Below are 13,487 nucleotides of genomic sequence, written 5' to 3'. Positions count from 1 at the left end.
GCAAGGGCTTGTCAGGGCAGATGAGGCCCCAGTGTCCACCTGAGCCTGGCCCCTCATGTCCAGGCTTTACACTTGGTGTCACAGGGTCCCAGTTGTGCCCCAGAAGGCCTGAGTCTGTAGCTCCCTGTGTGTGCTGCGTGGTGAACCTGCAGGCCTGGTTGTCCACCACGCCAGGGCAGCCTCTGGAGAGCAGAGCGTCCCACCTGGGGTCAGAGGGAGAGACAGCAGGGGCTTTCTGGGTCAGCTCCAACGGGCTGGGAAATCAGTACTAGGGATTGGACCCAGGGCCTTTAACCACTCAGCCCCATCCCCAGCCCTTTTTTACGTTTTATTTAGAGACAGACTGTCACTGAAGTGCTGAGGCTGGCTTTGAACTCATGACCCTCTCGCCTCAGCCTCCCGAGCCGCTGGGATTAGAGATGGGGCCACCTGCTTGGCCATTAATTTCATTTTTTAAAAAAGTTCCAAGCCCTATTTCGCCTGATTCTGTTACATGGAGCTCCAAGTGAGGTGACAGAGGCAGTCCTGGAGATCTTGGCTACGTGGGTGTTGTGGGGCCTTGGGGACACAGGCATGTCCCCCTCCCTGATTCCTGCCGACACTCCACCCTGCTGCGTGAGGCTGTCACTTGGACAGAAATTTTAAAATATGGCTTAATGCACACTGACTCCCTTGATTGGTGTAATTAATTATTTGAAAAAAAAATATTACAGTTCTCCAGGACGGGCGCTTCCCAGGCCACAGGGTCTTGATTGATGTTTGATGCGCGGCTGCTCCTGGTGGGGGAGCCCCTCTCCACCACCCCAGCCCCGGGCCTTGGACTCCTTGCTGGTTACGCATGCAGCCCTTTCTGCTCCTCTCTGGGGGACAAGTGAGGTGAACGGCCTGAGAACACCCATAAGCCCACTCGTGAGGGCGAGAGGACAAGCCCCCTGTGCAAACAGGGCCAGGGCTGGAGGGACCCGCGAGGACCCGCAGGCCAGCAGACACGTCGGCCTCAGCGCTGCGGATGCACCTGCGTGGCCACGGTGGCCACAGGTGCTGGAGAGCCCTGGGCAACTCTCTCTAGGAAGCGCAGCCCTGGGCCCACAATGCCCTCCCATGCCCACTTCTGCAGAGAGGACCCACGTCTGCAGGGAGCCTCACACAGGGACCTTCCTGGTGGCTTCCTCACAGGAGCCTGAAGCTGGAAATGGCCCACACGGCCAACGGCAGGGAAAGGCTGGACAGCAGCGACGCATCCTCATGACTGGCTCCACTCAGGAGGGAAGGCTCTCCTGGCATCCAGGAGCCGGCACGACCCTGCCTGAGTGGCACCTCGACCCCGCCTGGCCCCTCGACCCCGCCTGGCCCCTCATACCCCGCCTGGCACCTCGGCTTGGCGCGTGCGCCTTGAGAGCCAGCGGGCCCGAGTGGCAAGAGCACGCGTGGGTGGGCCTGCCTGCAGGGTGCTGGACACCCGTCCTGCCCTGGCTGCCGGAAGGGTGTGGGTGTGTACCACCCTCTGCTTGTGCCACGTGGCATACTGCATACAGATAGACTTGGGGTCCGCCAATGGACCCCTCAGTCGCCTCCACTCCTGAGCCTCGGTGCCTGTCTGAGGCGCACCCGGCAGCCCTCCCCGGCAGCGGGAGCCGTCTCCACCGTTGCCTGTTGCCATCTTTCTGAGCATCGCCTTCCCAAGCACTTCATCAGCAGCAGATGGGTCGGTGGTGGTCTGCCGTCCCCGTCCTGGGAGTGGAAGGTGGCCTGGTGTGGTGTGGGGCTGACCCCCCACTGTCTGGCAGCCCCCACCTCCAGGCCTCAGGAGGCTGTTCTGGAAGCCTGGGGTCTGGGTCACTGTGGCCCCCACCCGCCCCACTCAGGCCAGCCCTTTAGTCGGGTCTCTCTTCAATGGCCCTTCTGTCCAGGCCCCGCACGCTGGTTTCTGTGGTCTCTGCGGCCTCATGCTGGACCATGTGAGGCATGACGGGAGATTCTGTGGCCCAACAGTGGCCTTCTGCAGGCCATCTCCTGGCATGTGGTCTGCACACCTGGCCACTCCTTGTACAGGAACAGGACACTATCCTGCAGGTGCCCTGTCCCTTTTCAGCACCCTGCCAATGCCACCAGCACTTTCTCTCCGCTTGAGCCTGACCCCCGTGGGGATACCTGGCAGGGCTGTGCCACAGCCTCCTCTGAGGCCAGCCCTGCCTGCCCGGGCTTCAGCCTGAGTGCCCAGTCGCAGAGCCCAGTGGCGTCCTGGAAGGTGCTGCAGAGCAGGGCTGGCCGGCCACGCGAGTGACAGTGCTGGTGGCAGAGCAGTGGCCCTGCCCTCAGGGAGCTGGGCAGGCGCCTCGGGCGTCAGGGCTCCCCAACTCTGCAGAACACCACTAGCTCCTGGGGTGCCCCTCTGAGCCCTGTCTCCTGCTGTGCTCGGCGTGGTGGCTCCTGGTGGCCTTGGTTCCTCCCCCTTGGCCTTCCCCTTCTCCCCCTCTCACCTGTCCACTTTGTCCTGCAGATCACGCAGGAGGCCGGCGAGTTCATGATCACGTTCCCCTACGGCTACCACGCGGGCTTCAACCACGGCTTCAACTGCGCAGAGTCCACAAACTTTGCCACCCTGCGGTGGATTGATTACGGCAAAGTTGCCACTCAGGTAGGTCCTGCAGATGCCGTGCACGGGCCTCGCGGGGTAGGAAGTGGCCCGACCTGCCTCTGCCACCAGGGCCCGGGGCCCCTGGGGCAGCTGCTCACCCAGGCTCAGCGTCTGGGGTCCTGAGCAAGCTCATGCCTCTCTCCTGGTGGAGGGGGGGGTGGAGGGGGCCTGCAGTGGCTCGGGGCTAGGTTCCAGCATGTCCTCTCTGGCTGCCTGGTCTGGTGTCCCTGGTGGGGCTGTCCCCTGTTGTCCTGCTGGTCTGGGGTCCAAATGGGGAGTTTTTTTCCGGCAGTGAGTGGTTCTCTGGAGGGCTAGGGGCTGAGGAGTGTCCACTTAGGCCTCTGCCTTCCCGTCCCTGGTGGGCCCTCCAGGGGCTGCTCTGGGCAGTGGTCAGGATCAGCCCCCAACCCTCTTGCTGGCTTGGTGAAGAACAAGTTCAGTGGTTTCCCGTGGTCACCTGCCCTCCTGTCTAGCACTGACATTGGCCAGTAGGCGGGACATCTGAACCAAGTGCTTATCCCCAGAGCCTCCTCGACCTTTGGCTACAGCCCCGTGTGCACCGTTGGTATAGCACTTACAGGCTAGAGGGCGTGCGGGCCACCCTGGGACGCCCCCAGGGCTGTGCTGAGGGGTGGGCCTCGGGGTCCAGATGCCGTTGGGCTGCAAGGAGCTTGTGAGCACCAGGTCTCAGACTGACAGGAGCCATGGGAGGGAGAGCAGGGGATGTTGTCTTGGCCCCTCCCAGGACACCCCTGCGGGCCGCCGGTGCCTATCCCAGCGGCACCCAGGAAGCCGTGCGCTCCTTCCGGGCCTGGCCCGGGCGTTGGGCCGGGGCGCTGGTGCCCCTCTCCTCCTGGGCCCCACACTGCAGAGTCGGTGTGGCCACTCTGCCCAGGCAGGAGCCGAGGGCAGGCCTGCCCCCTGCAGCCTCCAAGTGCAGAGCCCAGAGGAGCCAGAACTGGGGCAAACTGGATTCCCCCCAGATCTAGATGGGTGGGCCGTGAGGAGAGGTCAGAGGCGAGACCCAGATGCCACGCCATTCCCGAGACCTCAGGTCTTTGCCAGTGAGGCTCTGGCACTGCGCTGACCAGTGTGCCTGCCGCAGGTTCTGGGACTAGGATGACAGCCACGCCTATCATCAAGAGCTACTTCGGAGGCTGAGGCAGGAGGACCACAAGTTCAAGGCCAGCCTCAGCAACTCAGTGAGACCTGCCTCAAAATAAAAAGTAAAAAGGGCTGAGGGTGTAGCTCAGTGGTTGAGCACCCTGGGTTCAGCCCCAGATCCAAAACGGTACACAGCTCCTAAAGCCTTGCACACGCTCCTCCCGCTGCACATCGCCCGCCTGGTGTGTGTGGACATATCAGGTTGACCTGTGTCCCTGGAGGAGCCGCCCTTTCTTTGCTCTCAGCATGGTAGTGGAGACCGCAGCGCTGCAGTGAGGCCCTCGTGTTTGAGGGCAGTGCTGCTCTGCACGAAGGGGCCTCTCTCTATCTTTCTCGCGTGTTTTGTTGTTGTAGTTTGGGGTTTTCTGTTTTTGTTTTTGGGGTTTTTTGGCACTGCTGGAGATGAAACCCAGGGCCTCGCACATGCTGGGTAGGTGCTCCACCACGAGTGGCCCCACTGGGGTGGGGTCCTAAAGGAGAGGGGCCTGTAGTGAGGAGGCCTGCCGCAGGCTCCCGGGCGGGCTCAGGCTAGTCTTTGTGAGGAAGTCCAGGAGTCAGGATTCCTCTTTTGCTCCAAAGGAGCAAACACGTCAGGGCTGTGGTTCTGTGGACGGGGAGTTTAGCTGTGCGCGTGGCTGTGGGGGCACCTTGGTGGCCAGGACCGTCTGAGCCGTGGCTGGCCTAAGACAGATTGAGCTGTGTGCCGGGCTCGTGCTGTCTGGAGGTGCCGTCAGAGCCCCGATATTAAAAGCAATTTTGGATTCAGCCATGTGTTCATAAACAAGTGACATTTGGGAAGTGCGGCCTGCGACGGGGCCTCCGCACTTACATTGTCGGGCGGCGTAGCGTGAAATTACTGAGCGCACGGAGTGCAGTGCTCCGAGCAAGCCAGGGGCTGGGGGCGCGTCCAGGTGCTGCGCCCCTCCCAGCCCAGCTGTGCCCACCCCTGCCCGGCCACCCCTGGTAGGGCCAGGCCCATAGAGGAGGGGAGGTGTCCATGGCCTGGAACGCTGGCTCTCGCCCTTCTACTGGGGACCAGGCTCCTTGCTGCCTTGGCCTGCTGGGTGGGAGGCTGCGGGGGCCGCTGCAGAAGCAGGGGCGAGAGGCAGGGAGCCCCTGGGGCTGTGGCGGGCCCCGGGCTGCAGCCCTGCTGCAGGGCAGGAGGCCTGGCCTCACCTTCTACATCTCCTGTGGCCAGGGACCCTGCACCAGCTCGTCCCCGACTCGTCGGGGCAGCACCCTGCCCTGCCTCCTGGAGGCTGTCCTCCTTGTTGGTCGGCCCCTCTCCAGCCTCCAGGCCCCGCACACCCTTGCCTGTCCTTCCTTCTCCACTGTCCTGAGCCGACTGGCTTCTGTCCACGGAGGCATTTGGTCAGGGCTTGTGGCCAGAGCCCAGGCCAGGCCCAGCCGGCCGGCTTCCTCCAGGGTGGAGTGGACCGCGCTCCTTCTGCTTATGGATTGGGAGGGGCATCTGAAGACCACGGCCGTGACAGTTACACAGGGCTCAGACCTTACGTCACCAGGGAACGTCCCAGGGCAGCTGGCCGCCCGTCCTGTGGTCCATGCCGTGGACACACCTGTTGGTCCTCCGGCTCCAGGGCAGCGATTCCCACAGAGACCGCCCGGCCACGAGCCCATGGCACACGTGCTCTGGCCCTCACAGGGGGAGTCTGCAGCCCTGACCTGGAGGCCCCTGGGCCGGGCCCTGACCCCGCCTGCCAGTCTTGGCTCTTCGTGCTCCCAGCCCCAGGCCTTCTGCCTAGAGGTGCTGACCCTGACCCCTCTGCAGGTACCCCAGCTGACCCTGCCGCCTGTGGAGGTCTCAGATGGGCCTGGGACTCAGTATGGGTGCCCGGCAGGCCAACCTGGATGCGGTGCGTGCTGCCACTGCCCGCTGCACACCCCAGACTGGCCGACAGTGGTGGGGGTTGACCCATGCAAGTGGGTCCCTAGGGGTCCTCCTGGCCAGAAAGCTCCAGAGAAGGGCATCCCCTGGGTGGCGGTGAGCCTCACAGCCCTGCCGGAGCCCTGGCTGGTTCGTCTGGCTGGCCGTGTGGACGGGCAGCTGCAGCCCTTCCTGCTCTGGCTGAAGTAGGGCTGGACAGCCAGGAGGGCCAGGCTGGCGCTGGAGGCACAGACGTGGATCAGCTGCTCACCGGGCAGGGTGCTGAGCCACACTCAGGGTCGGGGCCCCTCGCTGGGCGCTCTCCCTGTCCTAGCAGCCGTGTGGGTCTGAGCCCTCCCTGCCTATGCCTGGGAGCCCAGGTCTATCCTCGGTTTGCTCACAAGGGAGGGAGCCAGGGTCCTTGTGCTGGGACGGCCCCACAGTCTCAGCAGGCCACTCCCCAGGATCCAGGGGCTGGGTAGCACCCGCCTAAGGGCCCACGGCGGCCGGGTGAGAGCCACAGAGCAGGGGGCAGCGGTCCGGCCTCCAGAGAGGCGGCCCCAGCCGGTGCACTCCTGTCAGCGCCCAGCAGCTCCTGGGAAGCCCACCCTAAGGTGACAGTGCCTTCCAGCTCCCAGCCCTGTAGCAGGACACTGCCTGGCCTCCATCCACAGCAGAGATCAGTAGCAGGAAAGTGCCACACCCCTGACCCCATGGCGAGTCCCAAGGAGAAACACCCTCGGCCCCGGGCAGAGCACGCAGTGGGACCCCACAGTCCTGAGGAGACTCAGGCTGCAGGAGACGAGGTGTGGCCCCTGAAGGGGGCTGGGACAGGAGGATGGCAGGAGGTTTTCATGTCCTTGAGATGAGGGTGGGGACTCTGCTGCCAGCCTTGCCCACCAGCTAGTGGGAGACTGAACAGGCACATGGGGGAGACACAGTCACACCAGCTCTGCCTCCCACTTGGCCCGAGCAGGAGCCAGGTGACAGTTGCAGCATGGAGGGACCTGAGGACCTCGTGCTCAGCAAGAGCCGGACACACGGCCACAGCGTGTGACTCAGCGACAGGAGACATCCCGGACAGGAGAGCCCAGAGGTGGGACCTGCAGGTGCAGGACTCGTGGGGCCGAGCTCCTGTGGGTGGTGGGAGTGGGGTGCAGCTGCTGGTGTGGGGCTGCGCGGGTCACTGGCTCGTACACCCAACGCAGGACATTTCCATCGTCTGTGGATTAATTGTCTCAGTAAACCTTGGAAAATCCTGACCATTGTGTTTTTAAAAATATGATTTAAGAAATCTTAAGTCCTGGTTAGCTCTCGCTGGGCCGAGAATGTCCACCTGGTAGGAGACAGGCGCAGGCTGTCCAGAGGGGCCGCTTCACGGGGTGTGGGCGGTCTCGGCCAGGAGGCCGTGCTGCCCTGCAGAGAGCAGCAGGCGCCTGGGCACTGCCACGAGGTGGCCAGCCCCGCCTCAGCGTGGTGTCTTCACCCACGGGGCTGGGGAAGGGTCAGGAAGTCCAGGCCCAGAGCCCTGGAGTCCTGGTGCGGGGTCTGCTGAGACCCTCCCGCAGGCTTCCCAGAAGGCCGCTGCCATCAGCTACATCGACCACAGCCATCCCTTGATCTCGGCTCTTTCTCTGGGACAGGGACACGCCTGCCTTGCTAGTTACAGTAGTGGAAAATGTACCTGTGTGGCCCGGTCCTGGATGGGGCGGCCACAGAAGGGTCGTCCCCAGAGGTTTCCTGTCATTCTGGGTGTGGAGAGCTGGGCGGGGCACCCTGAGGCTGGCGGGATGTGAACCTCGCTGGAGTCACAGGTCTTTTAGCTGTGATCTCCTTACAGCCAAGGCAGGGCTGCTGGGGAGAGTGGCCCCAGGGCTGGCACTCTGTCACTGAGTGCCTTAGTAAGTCCCCAGCCATCCCTGGGAGGCTCCTGCTGTTGCGCCTGGTGGGAGTGTTTTACAGTGGAGTTAACACCCGCACCCATCCAGATCCACCCCAGCCTGCCTTCCCTTTGGGGGGTGGGGGGCTGCCCGCCCACCCTGCCCAGCGCTGCTGGCACCTGCCCTGTGCAAGGGGCCTGGACTGAGCTCTGGGCTGGCTCCTGGGCTGGCCGTGCCCACTGGGGACTTAGCCCCAACCAAGCCACTCATGCTGCCCTGTGCGTCTGTCCTCCTGTGGCTGGGGCCCCAGAGCTCTGCCTACTTGCCTGGTGACATTGTCCCCAGGGGCAAGATGACCTCTCTCCGACTCAGTGAAGCTAGTGCCTGGGAGAGGTCTTTGCAGGGACAGAGGAGAGGAGAGGAGTCCTGCTGGGTCACATCCATGGGCCTGCTGCTCCCTGGTCGCCCCACCTGGCTCAGTGGGCGGCCACAGCCCCCTGTGTGCCGCCCTGATTCCCAGAGCAGTGTTCCCTGGCACATGCGCAAATGGGCAAACCAAACGGCTGGCTTTGTAGTGGGGTTCTAATGGGGCATCAAAAGGCTGTTCCTGCTCATTCAAGGACAGTGGGCATGCCCAGCCCAGCCGACCCCTCCTGAGCGTGAGCCAGTCCTGAAAAACCACACGCCGCCTTAGGCTGGCTCTGCTGGGCCAGGGCTGCCACTGCGGGTGGCACTGAGGAGACAAGGGTCTTGTCAGGAGCTGGGGTCTTGTCCACCCGCTAGGTGGAGAGTGAGTGGGGTAGGGCCTGACTGGCGCGGCCAGGGACCCCCGCACTTGGCTGCTCTTCTGCAGCATCGAGGTCACTGCCTGCTGGGCCCACAGCCCCGCAGCCTCTGAATTCCACGGCCAGCAGGGAGGACCTCAGCTGAGTTTGAGATGAGGAAAGGGACTCAGATCCTGGGAGGCGGCCCCTCGGCACCCTACACCCAGGCTGGAGGCAGCTGGCACCTGGGTGGGGCGCCAGCAGGAGCCGGGCAGGGAGCGGGCTCCGCAGCCTGGGGTGCCCTGAGCTCAATTACTGTGAAATGGGAGCAAATTGCTTGCGCTCTGAGGACTGTGGTTCCTCTGCTCGGTAATGAGGCCGCCTGCCCTGGGTGATCAACCGCAGCCAGGAGGGCCGCAGAGGCGGGGTGGGGGCCGGCAGAGCAGGCCTGGGCGGGGCTGCAGATCCCCTGATTTACGGCCTTGCGGGTCCCTGCGCCAGGTGTGCTGTGTGCTCTCCTGCCAGGACCTTCCTGTCACACTCCCTGGCCACCAGGCCCCCGAGGGTGGGCGCCTGGCCAGAGGTGCGCAGCAGCGGTGGGGTTCTGAGCCAGACCCCCAGAGCGGGGCCTCCCCTCCGCCAGGCCTGGGCCCTGCAGGGTGCCGGGCAGCGTCCCTGCTTCCCCACACCTGACCCTGCCACTGTGTCCCCTAGGGGGCAATGACCCCAGTCGAGGGCCCCTGTGTAGGGAGGCTTCTCAGAGGGCAGTGGGCATGCTGTGGAGGGCCAGGGTCTTTTCTGGTGGGGCTGGGGGTTGGTGTGGAGGGCCAGGGTCTTTTCTGGTGGGGCTGGAGGGACCGTGGGGGCAGAGCCCTGTCCAGGCCCTTGTGCTGTCCACGTGGACAGCTGGGTTCTGCCGGTAGCGAGTGCTGTGTGGCGTGGGGGAGGGGCTGGGCATGGCTCAGCTGTCTGTTGCCAGTGGTGGAGCCGGAGGTCGCAGGCGGAAGGCTGGTCTGCAGCAGGGTCGAGACCAGGGAGCAGCCGGCAGGACAACTGGGGGGGGGCTTCGCCTCTGGGGCTGCTGCCCTCATTCAGGTGCCCTCTGGACACATGGCTTGTGGCTGTGTCTGCTTCCCCTCCCCCCATGGTCCCTTGGCCTCACCCCACGCGCCGTGACTCCCTGTGAGTTCAGGGCGTGGTGCCCGCTGCCTGCTGGGGTCTGGCTGAGTGCTCCACGCCTCGGTCCCCCTGTTGGTAACATGAGGCTCCCCGGGAAGGCACCCCTGGGAGCCTGGAGCACCCCCGGTTGACTGCCACGTGGTGCACCTTTCTGCACCAACTCCTGGGATAGCCTCAGGGTCCGTGGTGACACCAGGCCGTGCTGACTGGGACCCTAGCTCCCCAGCAGATGTGGTGGCGCTGCTGTGACACGGCATGTTTGGGTGGGAGCCAGGGTGGGGGGTGACGGCGAGTGAGCTGGAGGGGGGCTGGAAGGGGCAGGACCAGACCCCCAGGACTTGGTGTGGCACTGTTTCTAATGTTTCTAGTTGTAGGTGGACATGATCGAACCCAGTGCCTTCCACATGCTCAGGGCAGCTGCTTCTGAGGGACGCCCTGTCCCGTCCACAGCAGGGCGCACCAGCCACACTTTTGTCCCAGCAGTTGGTGGCCTCCCCGCCCACCCGCTCCGCTCTGGCAGCGCCCTCCATGTTCCGCTCTGGTTCCCGCCTCATCTGCCAGCGGGAATCCGCCTGCGCGGCGGCTGCTGGGGCTGGCAGTGGCTGAGCTGCATCAGGGCCCTCCCTCGAGGCCCGGCTCTGCTCTCCCACTTTGCTCTTTTACTTGAGCAAATTCTACTCTCTCTTCAGTCTTTGGAAACCATTAGAGCTCCACTGTGTGACGCAGGCTCAGGTCTGTCGCCTGTCTGTCCCTCAGCAGGCTCGCCACTCACCCCGAAGCCGCAGGAACAGACACCCCTGAGTCCACAGAGCCAGGGCTTGGCCAGCAGGCCGTGCACCCACCATCCGAGCACCAGGGACAGTGTCCCCCCACTGGAAGGGGCAGGACCAGACCCCGGGGACCTGATGTGACACTTTTTTTAATGCTTTCAGTTGTACATGGACATGATTCCTTTATTTTACTTGTCTTTTAAGTATTTACTGTTATTCATAGGTGGACACAGGTCTTTATTTTTATGTGGTGCTGAGGGTGGAACCCAGTGCCTTCACATGCAAGGCAAGTGCCGGGGCGAGGGTGGTCAGAGGCTCCTGTCTGGTCCGGGAGGGAGGCTGCCCTGAGACCCTCTGCGCAGCGTGGCCCCTTCGCGGAGCAGGGCCCAGGCCCTCGGCCACCCACCCGAACCCGTGGCCATCCCGATTCCTGTTTCCACAGCTTCAGAAAGAAGAAGCGTGCTTGTCTCTGCCTTGGCCCCTGCTCTGTGTGTCCCTGGGAACTTGGCAGTGGGTCCTGCGAGACATGGATATGGGGCTGTTTGACGTGTCAGTCTTCCCAGGCTGGGTGACAGCCACGCGCCCCTAGCTCTTTGGCTTGGTGTCTGGGTACCAAGTGACAGAGTGACAGGGGGAATGAGAAGCAGAGGCACTTAGATTAGATCCGGGCCCCTGAGTGCAGTGGTCGTGAATCTCCTGCTTGTCACTTATAAATGGCAGCTGACCCTCTCGCCTGGTGATCTCCTGACCCTGGGTCTTTCCTAAGGGTCCATCCACCGAGGCTCACGTACACTGATGTCAGGGGGCTCCATGTTGGGGCCTGTGTGGCCCAAGTGACAAGGGGATCCCTGGTGGCTGGGGCTCTCCCATGCAAGTGTCCCCTCCTTGTGCCCTGGACCCTTCCTGTCCTGTTGTGAGGAGGCCATGCAGAGTCTCGAGGCGTGGCTGCTTTCACACCGGGTCATTAGGGCCCTTGGTGAGTTCCCAAGGCTGGTCACCTGGGGTGGCAGGGGAGGAGAGGGAGCAGAAGGCGCTCTCCCTGTCCTTCCTTCCTGTCTGACCCTGCCTGCCGTTGTGGCCTGAGAAGCAGAGAGCCCATCTGGCCAGGGGAGGCTGGCCGGGCAGCAGGGAGAGGCCCCCGTTGCACTGCAGGCTGCTTTGGGCAGGCCTGCGTGGCATGGGGGACCCTTTGCCCAGACTTCTTGCACAGAACAGGTGGCAGCTGAGCGTGGAGTTTGAGACCTCTGCGCTCCGGGTCTTACAGCCACAAGTAGGGAGTCTTGTCGGAAACTGGCGTCTTTTTTTTTTTTGGTCATCCAAAACCTTGGGAGATTAAAGGCCCTTACAGTCGTGCTTTCAGCACTGGGAGAAGGTTCCAGAACCTTTGGGGAGCCTTTCCCGATGCGACGCAGCACGGGGTCTCCTGGAGCTTGGGCCTCGTATCAGGCACACCCTTACCTGCCGGCAGGCGCGCAGGTCCTGGGGCCTCCCCTAGGAAAGCAGGTGCCCCACACCCGCCTCAGGCCCTGGCCTGGCTCTGCCCAGGTGACAGGTGAGCTCCTGCCCAGTGCCTTCCCGGGTTGTCTTTGCAGGCACGTGGGTTGCTTTGTCCTTCTGTCTGTCCATGTGGGTCCAGTTTCAGGAGAAGAGTAAAACTAAAGCCCACTGAGGCAGCTGCGGCCAGAGGGGACCCAGAGCCTGGGCGGGGAGCAGCCCTCTGCTGGGAAGGGATCGTGGGGTGCATCCCATCTGGGCATCTGGGGTGGAGGGCCTGGGCCCATGCAGGTGACGGGCAGTGGCCAACACACCCTGGTGTCCCCATGGGTTCTGGGGGTGGCATCCCCACCATGAGCAGCTGGCAGTGTGAAAGGCAGGTGACCTTGGTGACAGGACCTGGGGCTACTCCAGCCACAGGGGTGTGTGGGCCCCATGTGCAGCTGTGAGTTTCTTGTGGGCATGTCTGTGGCCAGTGCCGTGCCCTGGAGCTGGCGCGTGGCGGCCCCCCAGCCTGCATCCCTCCACTGCGCCATGGCGTCCCGTGCCTTAAGTCGCGTCTGGCCAGCTGCTTCTGAATGGCCTGCTCACGAATCCTGTGACTTCACGGTGTCGCTTGAGCGCGAGCCCTGCTGCTGCAGCACAGGCTTGGCCAGCAGACAGAGCAGGTGGGCAGCCGGGTGCTGTGGTGCTTTGCTTGCAGGGTGGGTCAGACCTGGCCCTGGGCCTGTTCCAGGAGAGGCAGGGCGCGAGTCACAGAGGCAGCTGGTGTGACAGTCGGAGGCTTGAGGCGGGCTTCTGAGGGACCGGCGTGTCCCCTCGAGAGCTTGTTCCTCCCTGACCCTGCTGCCTTGGGGCTGCACGCTCGGCCCCTCTGCAGAGAGCAGGTGCAGGGAAGGCGTCTCTGCCCCAGGACCGCCCCCTGGCCTTGCGCTGGCTGTCCTGCACCCTGCCCCTTGCTGGGGCTGCCAGTGGAGGCTGGACTGTGGCTGGGCTTCTTTGGGGCAGGTGGGGGGCCATGGCCTCACTGGCCCTCCGCCTCCTGGGGCGTCAGGGGCAGGCTGCTGTTCCTCTGCTGTCAGGCTCTTGTGGCCGCGCTCTTCCTGCGTCGGGGCCCCACTCGGCATGTGGCTGCAGGCGGCTCTGGCCAGTGGCGCTGCTCAGGGCTCTGGGAGGCGTGCTTGGCGGGCCGTCGGGCCTTTCTCCACGCGAGGAGCCCTCCAAGAGCCTACTGGGGCAGGGACAAGGGCCTGCAGAGGACAGCGGCCCACGCGCGGAGGCAAGGCCAAAGCAGGACCATCTTGGGGACAGAGATCCAGGTCACGCATATTGGGCTCCCAGCCCAAGTCTCACTTTGCTGCTTTATTGTCCCCAGTGGGTGCCTTGGTCCTCGTGGGGCCAGCAGTGTCCCATCTACAGCTGTACTAGATGGACAACTGTCACTACCTGGGGTCGCACTGGGTCACACTGGACTGGCCCAGACTCCACGGCTGTCCCTGGGTGCTGTGGCCACCTGCCGAGGTAGCTGAGTGTCTACTGCACAGGTACAAGCGCAGGGCCCTGGGTGCGCAGGCCTGCAGGGGGCCGTGCAGACTGCCCAGCCCCATCTGGGTATGATTTCCCCCACCGGAAGCTAATGACGCGGCCACACTCCCCAAGGGTGACTCCACTGCTGTCCCACATGCTGGTGGGGACTGCACAGGACTGTCGGTC

General features: G+C 63.9%; 1 protein-coding gene across 4 annotated transcripts in view; it reads left to right on the top strand.

Annotated features, from left to right (window-relative positions):
* Positions 1-13,487, top strand: part of Kdm4b (lysine demethylase 4B) — a 115,384-nt gene that overhangs the window by 71,942 nt on the left and 29,955 nt on the right. For 2 of the 4 annotated variants that reach the window (XM_027952587.2, XM_027952586.2), the window contains exon 9: positions 2,501-2,638. In XM_027952587.2, coding sequence (XP_027808388.2) covers positions 2,501-2,638 — 138 coding nt within the window. Of the gene's footprint in view, positions 1-2,500; positions 2,639-3,743; positions 3,860-6,663; positions 6,950-13,487 lie in introns of those variants that run through there. The other 2 variants (XM_027952588.3, XM_027952589.2) reach the window with 2 other exon arrangements.

This window comes from Marmota flaviventris, chromosome 1 (genome assembly GCF_047511675.1).
Source record: "Marmota flaviventris isolate mMarFla1 chromosome 1, mMarFla1.hap1, whole genome shotgun sequence".
In the NCBI taxonomy this organism is placed as follows: domain Eukaryota; kingdom Metazoa; phylum Chordata; class Mammalia; order Rodentia; family Sciuridae; genus Marmota; species Marmota flaviventris.
Note: the sequence above shows the minus strand (reverse complement) of the source record. Positions and strands in the feature narration are given on the sequence as shown.